The sequence below is a fragment of the Girardinichthys multiradiatus genome, chromosome 7 (genome assembly GCF_021462225.1).
Source record: "Girardinichthys multiradiatus isolate DD_20200921_A chromosome 7, DD_fGirMul_XY1, whole genome shotgun sequence".
NCBI classification, from domain to species: Eukaryota; Metazoa; Chordata; class Actinopteri; order Cyprinodontiformes; family Goodeidae; genus Girardinichthys; species Girardinichthys multiradiatus.
Window position 1 is genome coordinate 25,248,585 of NC_061800.1, and position 18,615 is coordinate 25,267,199.

The following is an 18,615-nucleotide window of genomic DNA, read 5'->3' on the forward strand; positions in this document are numbered from 1 at the left end:
TTTTATGGATATCTTTGAGAAATGGCTTTCTTCTTGCCACTCTTCCATAAAGGCCAGATTTGTGCAGTGTATGACTGATTGTTGTCCTATGGACAGACTCTCCCACCTCAGCTGTAGATCTCTGCAGTTCATCCAGTGATCATGGGCCTCTTGGCTGCATCTCTGATCAGTCTTCTCCTTGTTCAAGATGAAAGTTTAGAGGGACGGCCTGGTCTTGGTAGATTTGCAGTGGTCTGATACTCCTTCCATTTCAATATGATTGCTTGCACAGTGCTCCGTGGGATGTTTAAACCTTGGGAAATCTTTTTGTATCCAAATCCGGCTTTAAACTTCTCCACAACAGTATCTCGGACCTGCCTGGTGTGTTCCTTGGTCTTCATGATGCTCTCTGTGCTTTGAACAGAACCCTGAGACTATCACAGAGCAGGTGCATTTATACAGAGACTTGATTACACACAGGTGGATTCTATTTATCATCATCAGTCATTTGGGACAACATTGGATCAATCAGAGATCCTCACTGAACTTCTGGAGTGAGATTCCTGTACTGAAAGTAAAGGGGCCGAATAATATTGCACGCCCCACTTTTCAGTTTTTTTTTTTTTTTTTTAAGTTTGACACATCCAGTAAATTTCATTCCACTTCACGATTGTGTCCCACTTGTTGTTGATTATTCACAAAAAAGTTAGAATTTTATATCTTTATGTTTGAAGCCTGAAATGTGGCATGAGGTTGAACAGTTCAAGGGGGCCGAGTACTTTCGCAAGACACTGTGTGTGCAAGTGTAGACTCAGAAAAAATGAAGACCATCAGGCAGAAGTGACTGATTTTTTTTTTCATTATAATCACACTGTTTTGTCTTCAGTCAGCTGTATATTAGCTGACTTAACGTTTTAAAACCAAACTAAAACAATTAGACTGACTTGTAAAACCTACTAAAACTAAGATTTTAATGAATTCTTAATGGAACATATACCTTTAATGTGATCTGCTTTTCTCTGAGCAATATGTATATATTTAATCTAATTTCCCAATATTTCATGAGGGCTTTCAAGGGTTTTATTTTTTCTGGCAATGACACACCAGGTCAACAGCAGTTAGGTTGTTATACAGTTTTCATAATATCATGTGAACAATACTGCTGAAATTAAATAATGTTTAGCTCTGGTGTCCTTGAAGTCAAAGTTATGTAAATTGACATTTAGGTAAGAAGGATTAAAAAATATTATAAAATATAACTTCAGTTATTTAGAAGTAACAGTACTTAAACCGTGTAGTCTGTCGACTTTAACAAGCTCAAAAGGCCATTTTAGCTAAGTTGTAGATGCTGATGGCTGTTGGCAGGAAGGATCTCCTGTAGCTGTCTGTCTTACAGCAGATCTGAAGAAGCCTCTGAAACTCTGCTGTTGTAAAACAGACTTATAAAGATGATGTTCAGGGTTCTCCATAATGCTCCTCATTTTATGAATAATCCTTCTTTGCACAATGATCTTCAGAGGTTCCAGAGGAGTCCCCAGAACAGAGTCAGGCTTCTTTATCACCTTGTTGAGCTTCTTTAAGTCCCTGGCTCTGATGCTGCTACCCCAGCAGATGATGGCAGAAAAGATCACACTCTCCACAACAGACTTATAGAAGATATGCAGCATCTTGCTGCAAACACCGAAGGACCTAAGCTTCCTCAAGAAGTACAGTCTGCTCTGTCCCTTCTTGTAGACAACCTCACAATTGCACCTCCACTCCAGTTTGTTATCCAGGTGAACAACGAGGTATTTATACTCCTCCACCAACTCCATTTCTTCTCCCATGATGAAAATAGTGTTTGATCTATTCTTGTTTCTAATAAAATCTACAATCATCTCCTTTGTTTCATTCACATTCAAAATGAGATGATTGTTTCTACACCATGCCACTAAATGGTCCACCAGCTCCCTGTACTCAACTTGTTGTCCATCTCTGATCCACCCCACAACTGCAGAATCATCCGAGTATTTCTGCAGATGACAGGAGTCTGTCTTGTACTGGAAGTCTGAGGTGCACAGAGTGAAAAGGAATGGTGAGAGTACAGTCCCCTGTGGTGTTGCTGTGCTGCTGACTACCTGGTTAGACTCACAACCCTTCAGTCTCAAAAACTGTGGTCTGTTTATCAGGTAGTCTTTGATCCAGGAGATTGTTGAGGCCTCCATCTGAGTCTTCTGGAGTTTCTGACAAAGCAAATCAGGTTGAATTGTGTTAAATGCACTGGAGAGATCAAAGAACACGATCCTCACAGTGCTGCTGGCTTTGTCCAGATGACAGTGGGTTTGTTGAAGCAGGTGTTTGATGGCATCTTCCGAAGGGGGTCCTGATGGTTCATTGTTTGCTTAGTCAGGTGGGCCAACAGGAGTCTCTCTAGGATTTTCATGAGCTATCAAATTAAGTTTTATAATTATTAGAAATAAACTTTAAAGTGCTATTTTGACCTGTAGAACCAATCAGGATAAATAGCAAAATCATCCCCTGTTTAAACTGTCCAACATTGTTCTTTAGGTTTATGAAAAGGTGAAATACCTTGATAATTTTTTTACTGATCAAATGAATGATGATGATAACATACAGATAATGTTGTAAGTTCTATTCTAAAGCAAATGCACTTGTGTGTAGGTTTAGCTCCTGTTTAGTGTTAAGTGACTTTCTTTAAAGCACATTGCACACCGCTCTATACAGCCCAACTGTGGTCATGATACAAACAACGTAGCATGCAGAAGGTGCCTGTCGCATACAATGAGAAATGGCTGCCAGTCAGATGTTTGTCCCTGCAGGGGTTGGCATAGTTAAAGTACTTTTAAGAAAGTTAATGTTAACTTTTAGAGAACAATTAGAAGGTGCTGCTGACAATATAATTTCAACAATCACAAATCCTAATGACTTGTTCCTGTCACTTATCCAGTTTAAGGAAACACTAGCTGAAGGGTTATATATGGTGCAGGGTTATATTTGTGATCTTATATTTGTATCAATTTGAGATCATATTTATATTATGGTTTTACATTTTAAGTATATTTTTATATTTTTATTATGGTTTCGAGGTTTTTATAGTGTAAACATGGACTTAAGTCTGTTAATAAACCTTGATTGATTGCTCCATCGATCAATTGATTGATTGATTGAAGATTGATTGATTGAAGTGAGCTCCAAAAGGATGCAAACAGGCAATGTTTTGCAGAAAAGAACAAATAGGTTGGCCTTAGAAGTAGAACATGTCAATGGCAGATTGTGATATTTAAAAGGAATATATTTGTCCTTTGTTGAGTTTTATTTTACTCTTATTCCTCATTTTGCTATTTTTTTTTTACTGTAAGACTGCACTGTGCCTGAGTACACCGTTTAAATTAATATTATTATTTTAATGTTTGGCAAATCTGAAACTCAATGTACCCTAAGTGTTCAGTTTTGGTTGTACTTAACACAAGTTGGCAAAATTCCAAAAGATTGTGCACAAATCTGCTTAGAAATTACCTTTGGTCCAAATTCTCTAGAGACGTAAGGAAAAAAATCATGACCATCATTTTCCAAATATTATTTATACACTTCTCAATAATCAATGGAAAAATCTTTATTGGTATTGCAGTCACACCCTTCTCATAAATGCTGACCAGCTTTTTCAGGTTTCCACTAGTATTTTAAGGATTTATCTTTGGTGATGAGCTCTAAGACTTTGTAGTTAGAAGGCCTTCATGCCATCACCCTAATCTTTCACTCCCTTGACAGTTTCTCATCAGATTCAAGTCAGGATCTTGGCTGGTCCACTCAAAAACATTAATATTACTTCCTGTCAGAAGAAACATGTTAATCGAATTAAAAGATTATTTTACCACCATATGACATTTTGTAATAACTGGTCTGTTAACAAATTCACAGCTCCTAGAAGAAAACTCTATGGAGAAATGAACAATAATTTTCTTTTTAAATAACCTCTTTTAAAGTTTGTAGTTCAATTGAAAACATTCTTGAGAAGGTTAATTGTTGTTAAATCTTCAATCAGGAACAGCCTTATGGATCTAAATACATTGGTTGTTTTTTAAGGGAAAAAAAACACTCAAAAACATATTAGATTTGATTTTCAAGGAAAACATATGCAGTGATGTCAGAAAGAAAGCACAAGCACTTTAAATTCTAGAAGTTTACATGTTTTCTCCATAACTATTGTTTTTGTGGTGCACCAAGTTCTTCCTAAAACATTTCAATTTTGGCCTATTATTTGTTGGATAGCAATGACATGATTTAATTTGTGGTGTGTGGTTTTGTAGGCATTGAGCTTAAAGCTTAAAATAATTTTTAAACCTGGTAACCACCAGATTTGAGTGTTTTACATGTAGAGATTTTCAAAACATTTGTGCATGGCTTCCAAAACCATATCAGCAGCTGTGCACATTATCCTGTTGATCTGACAAATCTGGGTTTTCCCTAATAAGTGTTTTCCATCCTTCATAGTAATGCTCATATTGAAAAAGAGATTGTACTTAGTGTTACAGCTTTGGTCTGCGTGATGTAACCTGCTATATGTGCTGTGTCCAGACAGCTGTCGGTTTAGACGAGTGCTACATAGACTTAAACATGAACTTTTTCTTTCATTTTTGTCCACACACGATTAACTTTAACAGCACCAAAATATGTTATGAGCTGAAATATCAGTAAGTCATATCAAAACAGAGAATAAACATGCTAAAATCAGCCGGCCGCTTCAGAAAACTGCTCCACATTAAATCATAGTCAACAGGAGCAGAGAGTGGGTTTATTGAAATCTGTCAATATGGAGTATCCACATGCTATTCAAGATGTTTTTTCTCAAAACTTTAGAAGTTTAACATGTTTGACAACAGCTGACATGTAATTTATGAATATATATAATCTGATAGTAATTTCACAGTGTCAGAGTACTTCCTTCGTTCTTCTGCTCCTATCTGTCCTCCTAACACACAGGTGTCAAACTCCAGGTCTCGAGGTCAGGTATCCTGCAACTTTTAGATGTTTCTCTGCTTCAACACACCTGATTCAAATAATTACAACACTAGCAGGACTCTGAAGAACTTGACTGCATGCTAAGGACCACAATTAGCCAATTGTTTCAGACCTGTTGGACCAGGGACAGAATTAGACGTTGATGGACACTCAATACTTGGATTTTACACGCAAGGATTTTTTGTTGTTTTTTTGAAGGCAAACATATACACAACCCCAACAGTTCTATGAGAACTTACAAACACAAATTGAACTCTTGGAAAATATAAATGATTTTGATTTGTCATTGATTCGTAAAATCTTTAAACCGGGCCGTGAAATTCAAACTAAAGAAAAAAAAACTTGAATTCCTACAATAACTAGAGATGCACGGATTGGGCCTTTCCTGGCTGATACCAATTACAGACAATTCACATCTTTTTATTTTCAAAGGACTTTAACAAATAAAAGAGAAAAAATATAAACCCTTATGGAAAATGGAAAAGGGATGTGTGGAAGATTACCTCAGAGCATATGTCCCAAATCTTAATCTGATGTTTATTAAACTCAAAAACTGCATCAGAGTACATACTTTTTGTTGCAGTGTTTTTAGATGGAAAATGGTAAAAGTTCTAGGTTTTTATGCATTGAACAAAAATAAAAGAGTCTGACATGCTGATCTTCAACCAGAGACATTCATGGGTTGATTGACTGGTGCTTTTCTAAAAATATAAATTATTAAAAAAAAACTTAAATGCTCCTTATTTTAAATCCATTTTTTGTGCCACACTGAGGTAGATATAGGTGAAATGATCAGTGTTTGTGGCAAAAAAAAGATGGTTATACTGGCAAATATACAGAAACATATGCATTAAGTATTTAAAGTTTGTGCTTCAATAATGTTTTTCATTATTACTTATTACAGAGAATAGAATGTAATTGCATTTTTGTGAAAAAAGTAATGGCGAAATGTCACCTGACCTCGGGTCTACATTTGCTGTAGCTTCATCAATAATAAGGATGCGGTTTTCCCTGAGGATGGCCCTGGCCAGACACACCAACTGTCTCTGGCCCACGCTGAAGTTGGAGCCTGACTCGGTCAGAAGTGTTTCCAGCTTGTTCGGCAGCTCCTCCACCACCGCCTTCATCTGCACCTGCAGAGAGAGAGAGAGCACAGCCACAACCCTTCATTACTCCTGCATAAAGGCACCCTGTGGAGATCTCTTTAAAGAACCACCCAAACACACCCATTAACTGGCTGGCACAATGCAAGGCTAGGTCCACTGATGACCTTGGCCAGTGCTCTCTTGTGGCCAGCCTCTAACTTTAATCCAGGCCACCAAACCCATTCAGAGGCAGGACCAGGAGCTGAAGCCCTTCACTGTGGGGGGAGCCTTCATCACAGTTGCCCTGACTGCCCAAACACATCTCCCCTTGCACTTTCAATGGTTCCCCGTTACAAGCTGCACATTGAGCTGGGCCCCATGGCCCTAATGGGATTTCCCCCCATGACTTGTGGCGAGCAGGGAGGCTGAATGGCAGCATTGTACAGGGGGACAGAGGGATCCCCCCTGGGATGGCGAGGGGGAATCATTCAGAGCCACGCTGGAGTACCTCTTGGAGTGCATTCCACAGGTCCTCATCTGTGTGCTGCTTGAAAGGGTCCAGATTCTTCCTCATGGTCCCCGTGAAGAGTACTGGGTCCTGTGGATAGATGGATATAGAAAGAGAAGGCCATAGCCAGTTAAAATAATGACAAGGGGGAAGATGTATAAAGGGGTTAAAGACAGGATTTATAGAAGACTGAGAGCCAATGTGTGAGGGGAGATGTTCACAAAGGACTTGCTCCACTCTGGAGCTCTATTCAGTGCTCACGCTAACTATGCTCCAATATATTGATCTTTTTAGTTAAAAAACGACAGCTTTTGCACTGTGGTGATTTGAAAATAATTGTTCTGGGCTGCTTACAAATACTATATGATTCAAAAATACAATAAGCTGAATCATGAAATCAGAATCAGAATCAGAAAAGCTTTATTGCCAAGTATGTTTTTGGACATACAAGGAATTTGTTTTGGCGTAGTTGGTGCAATACAGTACAAATTAAACAGTATAAACATATCTACAATATAATATAAATATATGTGCACAGTTTTAAGTGAGTGAGAGTAAATGTAGAGCAGTATATGATGCAAGAGCAATACAACAGTGCAGCTGATCATTGTGCAAGTAAAGCAGGAGTCCAAGCTGAGCGTTAATGTAACGCATAGAGTTGCAGGTTACAGGTGTCCTGTCAGCAAAAAAAGGGGGGAAAGGGAGAATGTCAGGGTGGTTTCCGGGCTTTGTTAACCAGGCTGGTGGCAGATGGGAAAAAACTGTTCTTGTGGCGTGAGGTTTTGGTCCGGATGGACCGCAGCCTCCTGCCAGAGGGGAGAGTCTCAAAGAGTCTGTGACCGGGGTGGGAGGGATCAGCCAGAATCTTCCCTGCCCGCTTCAGGGTCCTGGAGGTGTACAGTTCCTGGAGCGATAGTAGACTGCAGCCAATCACCTTCTCAGCAGACCGAATGACACGCTGCAGCCTGCCCTTATCCTTGGCTGTAGCAGCGGCGTACCAGATGGTGATGGAGGAGGTGAGGATGGACTCAATGATGGCTGTGTAGAAGTGCACCATCATAGTCTTTGGCAGGTTGAATTTCTTCAGCTGCCGCAGGAAGAACATCCTCTGCTGGGCTTTCTTGATGAGGGAGCTGATGTTTGGCTCCCACTTGAGATCCTGGGAGATGATGGTTCCCAGGAAGCGGAAAGATTCCACAGTGTCAATTGTGGAGTCACAGAGGGTGATGGGGGCAGGTGGGGCTGGGTTCTGCCTGAAGTCCACAACCATCTCTACTGTCTTTAGAGCATTGAGCTCAAGGTTGTTCTGGCTGCACCAGTCCAACAGATGGTCCACCTCCCATCTGTACATGGACTCGTCACCATCAGAGATGAGTCCGATCAGGGTGGTGTCGTCCGCAAACTTCAGAAGCTTGACAGACTGGTGACTGGAGGTGCAGCTGTTGGTGTACAGGGAGAAGAGCAGAGGAGAGAGAACACAGCCTTGGGGGGAACCGGTGCTGATGGTCAGGGAGTCAGAGACGTGCTTCCCCAGCCTCACGCGCTGCTTCCTGTCAGACAGGAAGTCAGTGATCCACCTGCAGGTGGAGTTGGGCACACTCAGCTGGGAGAGCTTCTCCTGTAGCAGAACTGGGACGATGGTGTTGAAGGCAGAGCTGAAATCCACAAACAAGATCCTGGCGTAGGTTCCTGTGGAGTCCAGGTGCCGGAGGATGAAGTGAAGGGCTAGGTTGACTGCATCATCTACAGACCTGTTGGCTCTGTAGGCAAACTGCAGGGGGTCCAGGAGGGGGTCGGTGATGTCTTTTAGGTGTGAGAGCACAAGGCGCTCAAAGGACTTCATCACCACAGAGGTCAGGGCGACGGGTCTGAAGTCATTAAGCCCTGTGGTCCTTGGCTTCTTGGGAACAGGGACGATAGTGGAGGACTTGAAGCAGGCTGGCACATGACATGTCTCCAGTGAGGTGTTAAAAATGTCTGTGAAGACTGGAGACAGCTGATCAGCGCAGTGCTTCAGGCTGGCTGGTGAGACAGAATCCGGTCCAGCAGCTTTCCGGGGGTTCTGTCTCCTGAAGAGTTTGTTTACGTCCCTCTCCTGGATGGAAAGAGCCGTCCTCGGCGTGAGTAGGGGGCTGGTGGGGGGGAACTTCAGGGTGGGGGTTGGAGGTGCCAAGGCCCCTCTTGAGGTTGGGGAGGTGGGGGTGGTGGATATATATATATATATATATATATATATATATATATATATATATATATATATATATATATATATTCCATGTGCTAGCAGCTCAAAAACATTAGGCAAATGTAAAAGCTTCTGTCAACAAGGGCCTGTTGACAGACCAGTCTCAGACGTCTGACAAGTATGATGGAAACATATGCAGTTCCAGTCAGATGTTTACATACACTAATTATAGGCATGAAGTTATATTCGGCTTGGACTATTAATGACTTACTTGAACAGTTTGTTTTTTAAGGTGGAATAAATATAAAACAAGCTGGGATTCCTTGGGTTTTTTGAACATAAATTGTAAATGTGCTGATTTGAAATCATTGTGCTTTGCTTTAACCCACACAGGATCAAAATTATACATACAGCTTCAAACATGCAAATAATACTTACACAACTATTGATACCTGATTAAATGCTATTTATTATGTTGTACCATGACCACACAGGTTTTGTAGCCATCAAATAAACTCTGGCATATTTATGTATATATGGATATTTTTTGATAGAATTGGTAGAGTTCATTTAAAATGGTAGGTTCCTTGGCATGGAACTAGCTTTGAGGTATCGTCCACAAATTTTCGACAGAGTTTTGGTCAGGCTTTTGTGAAGGAAAGTCCTCAAGCTGTTAGCCTGCTTCATTTGTTCTAAAACCAGTTTCAGTGTGTTTGGGGTCATTTTTCTCTTGGACCACCCAACTATGTTCATCTAAGATGCTGATTTGAGGTGAAGCTGAAAAATACAGAGCTTGACTTCTTTGTAAATGAACAAGCAGCTAAGCAGACCTTCAACATGATGATCACCATGCTTGACAGTTTTTCGGTAGAACTTGAAATAGTCAGCTTTAATGCTTTGGCATCTGGTCTACAACCTCTCAGTCAATAAAGGGGTCACTCCCATGTGGAGAATGACACTGGTTTTCCAACATCTTTTAGTTAATGTTTGGCCTTAGCATTGGTGGTTTGTGGATTATTCATCCAAACCAAGTTCCCTTCTTTTGAGGATGAATATTTTGTTTTTTTCCAGATGCAGGAAAAGGTGAAATGTCCAAACAGAAATGGATCAGGATTCTCCCAAATTGTATACATTTTCACAAATTTTCTTGGATTTTTCCTATAGGTTAGACTTTTGGGAAGTTTAATAATTTTATGCTGCTTAAGAGAAGCAATTTTGTTCACTATGTATAGTTCGAATTATAGTGCAAATTAGAGGAAATCCACAATACATTTAAAAATGTTCACCTCACTCTTGTTTTTAAGAATATGTGAAAGTATAGGTTGTATAATCATTCCACCCTGCAAAAAGAATTGTTCAAATAAATCATTATGAAGGCCAAAATTAAAATGACATTCATGACTATGATGAGGGTATATCATTGATTCTCAAAGTGTGGGCCAAGTCCCTTAGGGGGAGCCTAGTGTCATGACAGGGAGAAGCAAAATCCATTCTGCTTTTTCTTTCTTTATTTATTTTTTTTATTGGGGAACTAACTTCTAGTCTTCTAATGTTGCAACCAGGACTTTTTTCCTCCTCACAGAACCAACAAGTCTGCATTTTCATGGTAACAGAGCAATGTGTTACAAGTCTCTCCATTAACCTAACTGCAAATTTGCCTGACGATGTATAACAAGCAGCACAGGTGTTCATTTCTGCAACAGCATGAGTTTGAAGTGTTTTCTGAAGTGAAAACCTTGAATCTCTACACTCTCTGTCAGAGAATAAATGTTTTAAACCCTTTGAGAAAAGAGGGCAAAAAGGAATGACTAAAAATGTAGACATGACGATGGCTATCTTACTCTTGAAACACCTCATGTAAGTAGGTTTTTTGGGAGAAAAGCCGATGACTACCCAAAGCAACATCAGTGAAGAATGAAGCACTTATGAAATGCAAAGGAAACATTAGCCTTTTATCTTCTATATATTTTTAAATGTACAAATTTTCTTTAGGTGTAAGCAGAAATCCCTCATAATTAACAGAAATAAAGGCTTGAAAACGTCTGTTTGTGTGCAGTTAATCTATATACAGTAATGTGTTTCGTTTAATGAGAGCTAAGTTACTGAAACTTTTAAATGAACTTTTCAGCAACATTCTAATTTATTGAATGGGTCTGTATATATGGTAAGTTATTCACATGTAAAAAGATTCAGGCACATATTCTTCTTTAGTTAACATAGCTCTCTTTTCTAGTTTAAAATGTTCTAACCTGCCTTTGTAGTTGAAATAAATCAAATAAAAAACCTTTCACAGATCACATTTGTCGTACTGAATACTGGTCTCTTACAGCAGCTGAAGATAATGTTTTTAGATCTTAATTTTTTCTGCATTGTTTTATCATGCAACAATCACTGGTAGGATTACTCTGGATTTAGGACTCCTAAGAGGTTCTAAATTTTCATGCCCCAAAACAAGATAATAATGATATGTGAAAGAAAGGTGATATCAGAGAGAGATGATACAGAGCAGCAGGCATCTTTATCAAGATGTTATGTTGCCATATTATCTTTATCGCAGTCTGTTAAATGTTTTACTACTGATATCAATCTGACCTCAGTTCTAGACATAATATATTTATTTTGAAACTGCAACATTAGATCAGTAAGAAAAGTAAAGCAAATAATGAGTCTAAAAGGTTAGGTGCCTGACATTAAAGTTATGGAGTGCCTTGGCAAAAGTATTTATACCCTTTAAAGTTTTACTATTTGAAATTGTTTTACAAATACAAATCAGTAAAGTGTGTTCTGTCTTTGTGGTCTGCTTTCCTGATTTAACATTTTGAAAATAACACATTTTGCTGTAATAACAGCTGCAAGACTTTTGTTGCATGTCTACAATCTTTGCACATCCAGAGAATTACGCTTTTTAAGATCTGCTTTTCAAAAGAGCTCAATCGTACCATTCAATCTGAGCTAAGTCAGACTGGATTGTAAGCACCCATGAACACCATTTTTCAAGTTTTCACTCAACTATATTTAGGTCTAGGCTGTTCTAGCACATTAATATTTTTTGATTTAAAAAAATCTGTTTAAGGTTGTTATATTGCTGGAAGGTGAACCTTCATCCCAGTCATCCCAAGAGGTTTTCTTTCAGGATTGCCCTGTGGCATCCATCTTCCCATCAACTCTGACCAGGTTTCCTTCCCCTGCTTAAGAAAATCATCCCCACAGCATGACACTGCCACCACCATCTTTCACAGAGGAAATGGTGTGTTAGGTTCTTGACACATAGTGTTTTTCATATAGGCCAAAAAGTTACATTTTTGTCTTATCTGAATAGAGTATCTTGTTTTACATGTTTGCCGAGTCCCTGACATGGGTTGTGGCAAATTAAGAGAAGAATTATTCTGGCTTTCTTTTAACAATTAATGTTCTAAAAATACTGTTGTTCAAGAAAAACACACTGAACTGACTGATCTGCAAAATACCAAAACAAAGGATACATTTCCTTTGAGCCTGTATTTTGGGGCAAGTAAGGAAGTTATTTTGTTTTATACCTCAGTGACATTGAGTATTTTGCAGTACTGTACAAGCATGGAGATGGCAGTACTGCAATACTGCAAGATATAATAGTTGACACTGCTACATCAATTTAAAAGATGCTCTAAGATTGTAGGTCAGCCAGTTGAAAAGCTTTACAAATCATAATGATATTTTGAAATCAGCAAGGAACATTTTCTCTGACCCTGACCACGTTCTAATTCATGAATACAAACTGCAAGTCAAAGATACAGGGTTACTCAGTTTAATAAGGTTAAACTGAAAAAACGTTTCATACATAAGTCAATCTTGAAACTAGACATTGAACATTACCCAGCCTGGATCACCGTCGCCTGCTCATCTTAAAATATGAACTTCTAATTCTGTTTGTGTATGTTTGTGCATGTTTTTAAGCAAACAGGCTATAATGCATGACAAATTCCAGACATGCTCTGACATGAAACTATTATAACTTATACTGCATCATACTATAAAGGCCAGCTTTGTGGATTGCATAACTAAAAGCTGGATCTTATTTAGGAGCATCACTGTAAAGGGAGCTAATTGCAAATGTGCGCCACACAGTTCAGGTCTTCACCATTATGCTCAACTTTGTGCTGCTGTATCATATAAAATCACTTGTGGTTGTAGCAAGACCAAATGTGAAACAGTTTAAGGGGTATTAATAATTACACAATGTAAGGTAAACAGTCCAGACCTTGACAACGCAGCAAAGAACATTTAGTGTTAAAATGAAAATCTCATCTCAACAAACCGCATCCCTTGGGGTCAGAAGGGTCAAGGCTAACAGCTCAATTTCCATCCATAATAATAAAGCTTTCAAAACCTAATCCCTGCTACCTGCGCCTTCCCAAAACGTTCCACCTCTTCACCTCCAATGAGCTTTTCCCTCTGTCACTAAAATACCACCTTGTCATAAAGCCAACCAAAGTCCCAAAGAAGACTAGTTCTGTGACACACTTTAATTGAGGATTCAGTGTTAGGTTGGAAAACTGCTTTCAAGCGCAGCTTTCCATGCGCCAATTATGTGCTCCAGCAGTTCCAAGCCCTCTGTTTGCCACTGAATTCATGTTACACTAAGACATTCCTGAGGGTTCAATAGAGACTGAAATGGATCCTTTTTAATGCCATATGCTGTTACAAAGCTATCAGAACCAAATCTCATCAACGGAACTATATAGTATACATTTAACTTTAAATATTCTTAGAAAAAAGTAGGCAACTGACAATGATGAAATTTTGCTCTAAGTAAAGAGATGTCAGGATATAGTTTTATCCGTAATATTTACTAACATAATTTAAAAATAAAGTAGTTTTTTTTTTTTTAGATTAATTTATATGAATTCAAAAGAGAAAAAGTTTTCAAAACTTCTCTAAGTGCTGCCTACATGATGAAAATGTCACACTGTATGTGACAAATGAATGTGAGGTTGAAGTTCTGGCTTGTAACCTGGCACTGTTTAAGTCTTCGCTTTAGGAGAGGCTAGACGGAGAAAACAAAATCCCATCAAACACACATCATATATCCATCTCTAACTAGTTTAGACGAGGAAGTAAAACTTCATTTGAAGAGGCAGCGATGCCAGAAACCTCTCAAATCCACAGAGGAGCATTAATGAAATTGTTTTTGGGCATCTTGGCTGCAGCCGACAAATGTTTGAGACTTGGGCTAAGTGACGGTGTTCGCTGGGACTCTGGCTGTGAGGATGGGGAGCTTCTTTTAAGCGGCTTTCCCATGTTTGGGGGGTAGAGGGCTAATCCTCTGTCAGGGATGGGGAACTGCTCTCTTCACAGTACAGGCCGTGGGAGTCTTTTCCCCTCCCTCCACTCTGACACCCACCCGCAGGCTGGCATTTTCTTAATGCCGTATCAGTTTCAACAAGCGGAAATAAAGTTAAACTGTCTCAAGGCATCCGTTTGTCTTACTTTCAGAAATCCCCAGGGACATGACTGTAGTTCTCTTCACTTGTTTTAGCTTTTTAAAAGCCAGGCGTTCAAAAGAAGGAGACACCAAAGCAAAATACCATGTTACCATCATTTCTCAATCATAAGGAATCAGTCAGAGATTTTTACTTCTGCTGTCCAAGCCTAGGTACTGTTAGAAAAGGACCAAGTTAAACAGAGTACTCGGTTTATTTGATAAATTTTCTCTCTTTAACTTTTGATCACTAAATACAGTTTTAACTACCAACTACAAACACATAGTTCCAATGAAAAAGACGGTTTTCAATGGCGCACCTGTGGGATAATCGAAATTTTCTGGCGCAGCGTGTGCAAACCAATCTCTGAAGTCAGAATGCCGTCAATTGTTATTCTTCCCTCAGGTTCTGCCAGTCGGAACAAGGCAGAGATGAGGGAGCTTTTACCAGCGCCGGTGCGTCCAACAATCCCAACCTGCAGTGGAGACAAAGAAAATTTCAGAGCACATCCGTTAAAAAAAAAAGAACTTCTTACTCACTCTATTATACATCAATCGAAAACCATTATTCTGAGAAGAATTTCGTGTGGCATATAAATTTAGTTTGCTTGTATTGAAAACATTTATTGTATGTATAAAGAATGAAAAAACCACTTATGTTGATAACCCATTACATTATGAGCACAAAAAGGTGAAGTGAATAACACTGATCATCTCTTCATTATGGCTCCTGTTAGTGGGTGGGGTTTATTAGTCCACAAGTGACTTCAAGCTGATGTGTTAGAAGCATGAAAAATAGGTAAGCCTAAGTTCCACAAGAACTAAACTGTAAAGCCTGGAGTGGTGAACTGGCGATAGGGACATGCATGGCCAAGGCTCATTGATGCGCGTTGGGAGCGAACAACAAGAGCTACTGAAACTCAAATTGCAAAATAAGTTAATGGTGGTTCTAATAGAGGAATGTCAAAACAAACAGTACGTCACAGTTTGCAGCGTGCGAGGCTGCATAGCTGCAGACCAGTGAGAATGTCTCTGCTGACCCATGTCCACCTCTCAAAGTGCCAACAATGGGCACATGGGCTTCAGATCTGGATCACAGAGCAATGGAAAAAAGGTGGTCTGGTCCAATGAATCACTTTTCCTTTTGAATCATGTCAGTGGCCAGGTGCAAATCAAGTCACTTACCTGGGAAACACATGGCACCCAAATGCACTACGGTAAGAAGGTAAGGCAACTGGGACAGTGGGATGCTTTGGCCAATGTTCTGCTGGGAAAGTTTGGCTCATGGCCTCGATGTAGTTTGGCAACAAGTCAAATCCTGATCAATGGAGGCCCCACCTCACAACTTGCGAGACCTAAGGAATGTGCTGCTAGCTTCTTGATACCAAATACCACAGCACACCTTCAATGTTCTACTGCACACCATACCTCAATGTGTAAAGGCTGTATTGGCAGCAAAAGTGGGACCAACCCACTGTTAGGTGAGTGATCATAATTCTATGGTTCTATGTATAGTTCTATAAAGTACTCACATCTTTCAAAATGTTATTATTTAAAGCACCTCAGGAAGCAATTGTAATGTCAAAACTTTGTAGGAATATTTTAATAAGCTTAGGATCTTTGGGGATGTTTCTCTCTTTCTTTTCCAAAGAGAAATTTAAACTAAACCAGGCCTGATGAGCATAAGTGTATGACCATTGTTAGGTTTTACCACGGTTACCAAGCAAAACTCATATCCAGACTTTGGGTAGTTCAGGCTCTAACTTTCCCAAAGTCATCTATATGATCTCTTGGTAGCTAACTAGACAATGCTTTTTGGAAGATCTGCTAGAGAAGCCTGATGCTTCAAAGCACACTGTGATACAAGGTAGGGTGTTCACAGCTGCTCAACTGATATTTAGGTTGTGTAAGATGTTCTTTTCCAGCAGATCTTATATGTAGTATAGCAGGAAATATTGTTATATGAGCCAAAATAAGCAATGAAACAGAAAACATCAGAAGATCTTGGGATGACTTTCATGGTTACAACTCTAGGCTGACATCAACTGCTATTTAATGACCATAAGAAGATATAATGGCAATAAGTAGAATTGTGATACTTAGTTTGACTTGTGGCTTTTCAGTGAGAATTGTGCCAAACTAAAACTTTCACTGTAACTTTTAAGTTATCATGACTTGGTTTTAAACCTTTGACTTATTCCATTATTTATTAACTTTTATTTAGACAGGTAAGGGTCTTCTTAATGTTGACTACCTATTTCAGTTACAAACAAGTGGACCTCTGTAACAATATTGAAGCATTTCAACGACTGACATAAGATTTAGTTCTATAAAATTTTTCCATTTTCTTTATCTATAAATAAGCATACAGATTTGAAAGGTGTTTTATGAAGATTTGTAAATAGAAACGAAAACTTGTTATCCGTCTTGGCATGTCTGAAATGTTAAAAAAAAAATAGTATTTTAAATGTATGAAACATAAAAAAACACACTAACAATATCATAAACCTGAAGAGTGCTAGTATAGAGTATTATCTGTACAATTGGAATGATGCATTGTGCATTATACTTTGCAGTCAACTGTAAACTATTGGCTATGTCGTGAGGATTTCACCCAACAACAAAGTAACTTCTTGCAAATCTTTGTTCAGCTGTTGGCACTCTGTTTCCTATTGTGGCATAACATGTGTTATGTTGATATAAACATCAGAAAATAAGGGGATTTTTTTGAAAACATCAAGTATTTTCACTTCTTTGAAGTATGTGTGTCACTTTTGATGGCTTACTGTTCTGAATAGTGCATGTACACTGGGATCAGTGGTGTAGGACTGACAGTGTTTTGCTGTGTCATGGCCATGTACGGTGCTTTTAAATGTCTTTACTTTTTCTCCCTAGTAAACCATCAACTTTGGAAGTGCACTCCTTTATGAGTGCCCCCAAGCAGTCAGATAAATATTAGCTGAATTAATGAAAAAGTAGAATAATCCACTATACTGAAGTGACCAGATTGTTTCTAAAGTGGTGTATGACATCAAGTAGCAGTATCGATAGGTCATTGCTGTGATATTTGAATTTCAGTTGTGTTCATTCTGTTACAGTGGTGTACATGAGGTTTACATAGCTGCTGCACTCAAGCGGGGGCAGCCTAGTTTAGCTGGTGATCAGAATGTGTATGCCACAATGTTAATACCTACAAAGGTGATGGGGCAGCATTATACTCCTATGCCATCATGCCTTCCAACATCAAAAAAACAAAAGTAAGCAATAGTGAGGACAGCAATCAGAGGATGCCAAATTCTATATTACGAATTACATTTTAGCTGTATCATAGAGTAAAAAAATCCAACAGTAGAAGTGTGAATCAATCTGATCTTAGATAAAAGTAATGTGTCCTTACAAAGCCATTTCTCTCAACAAGTAAAGTTTTACTTACAACTGTTTTCAGTTTAAGGCTACAGTAAAATATCTATTATTAAAGCTGCTAGGTGCCGGAATAAAAAGCTGTCAGGGAAAACAGAATGCACACTGCCATTTACCCCCCATGGCACGTTGCAGAGGTCCCTCCCATGGGCTGTTAGAGCTAGGGCCTTTTCACTTATCAGCCCATCCATTGTGAAATCAGCTGCCCTGACCAACCATAACCATGCAAAATACTCCCCCTGCATTAAACAAAATTTCAATCATCCCTAACCATCTCCCCTCTGCCTTCCTGTGCCACTCTCCCTCGACCTCTCCTCTCTCTTATACTAAATAAACAGTTGTCACCATCAGGTAGCTCAAAATGCAAATTGGAAACAAATGGATCCACTTGAGCAGTCTTAATTACATGATATGTATTCCATGAATCACAAATGGTATAGTCCTGAAGATTCAGCAGCACAATATGATGTCCCTTTAATAATTGATTCAGTAATAATGCCACATAAAAAAGAAAGCCCTGCATGCCTCCCAAACTGGCTGCATATCAAGTCACGCACAGGTGGATGTAAAGACAAAAACCTTTTCTCTGGATGCGAAGACAATACTCAGGTTCTTTAGGACCATAGGTGTGCTGTCACTGTAAGAAAAGCTAACGCTGTCAAAGGTGATGGAGCCCTCCTGAGGCCAGTGTTCAGGAGGCTGTTTGTTCGTCTCCCAGGGTGCTTCACTCTCCAGCTCCGCATACTCAACCACTCTCTCCACTGATGTCATCTAGAAAGAATGACACAAAAACTCTTTGAGAATTTTGTCAAAGGACCTTGCTCTTAACTACTTTGGCAAAATAAAAGAGCTCTGCTGTTTCTAACCATCTAAAATTAAAAAAATATATAAATTCTGCTAAACAAATGCCAATCTACAACTGTATAAATCTCATTCACTGATTGGTTGGTGCAGGTCTGCT

General features: G+C 39.1%; 1 protein-coding gene across 1 annotated transcript in view; it reads right to left on the reverse strand.

The window, feature by feature from the left end:
* LOC124871171 (ATP-binding cassette sub-family C member 4-like) overlaps positions 1–18,615 on the reverse strand; it is a 92,361-nt gene that overhangs the window by 13,536 nt on the left and 60,210 nt on the right. Inside the window, exons 25-28 of the mRNA XM_047370252.1 lie at positions 18,234–18,425; positions 14,555–14,710; positions 6,592–6,681; positions 5,959–6,131 (exon numbers count right to left, since the gene is read on the reverse strand). Of these exons, the coding sequence (XP_047226208.1) occupies positions 5,959–6,131; positions 6,592–6,681; positions 14,555–14,710; positions 18,234–18,425 (611 nt within the window). The remainder of the gene's footprint in view (positions 1–5,958; positions 6,132–6,591; positions 6,682–14,554; positions 14,711–18,233; positions 18,426–18,615) is intronic.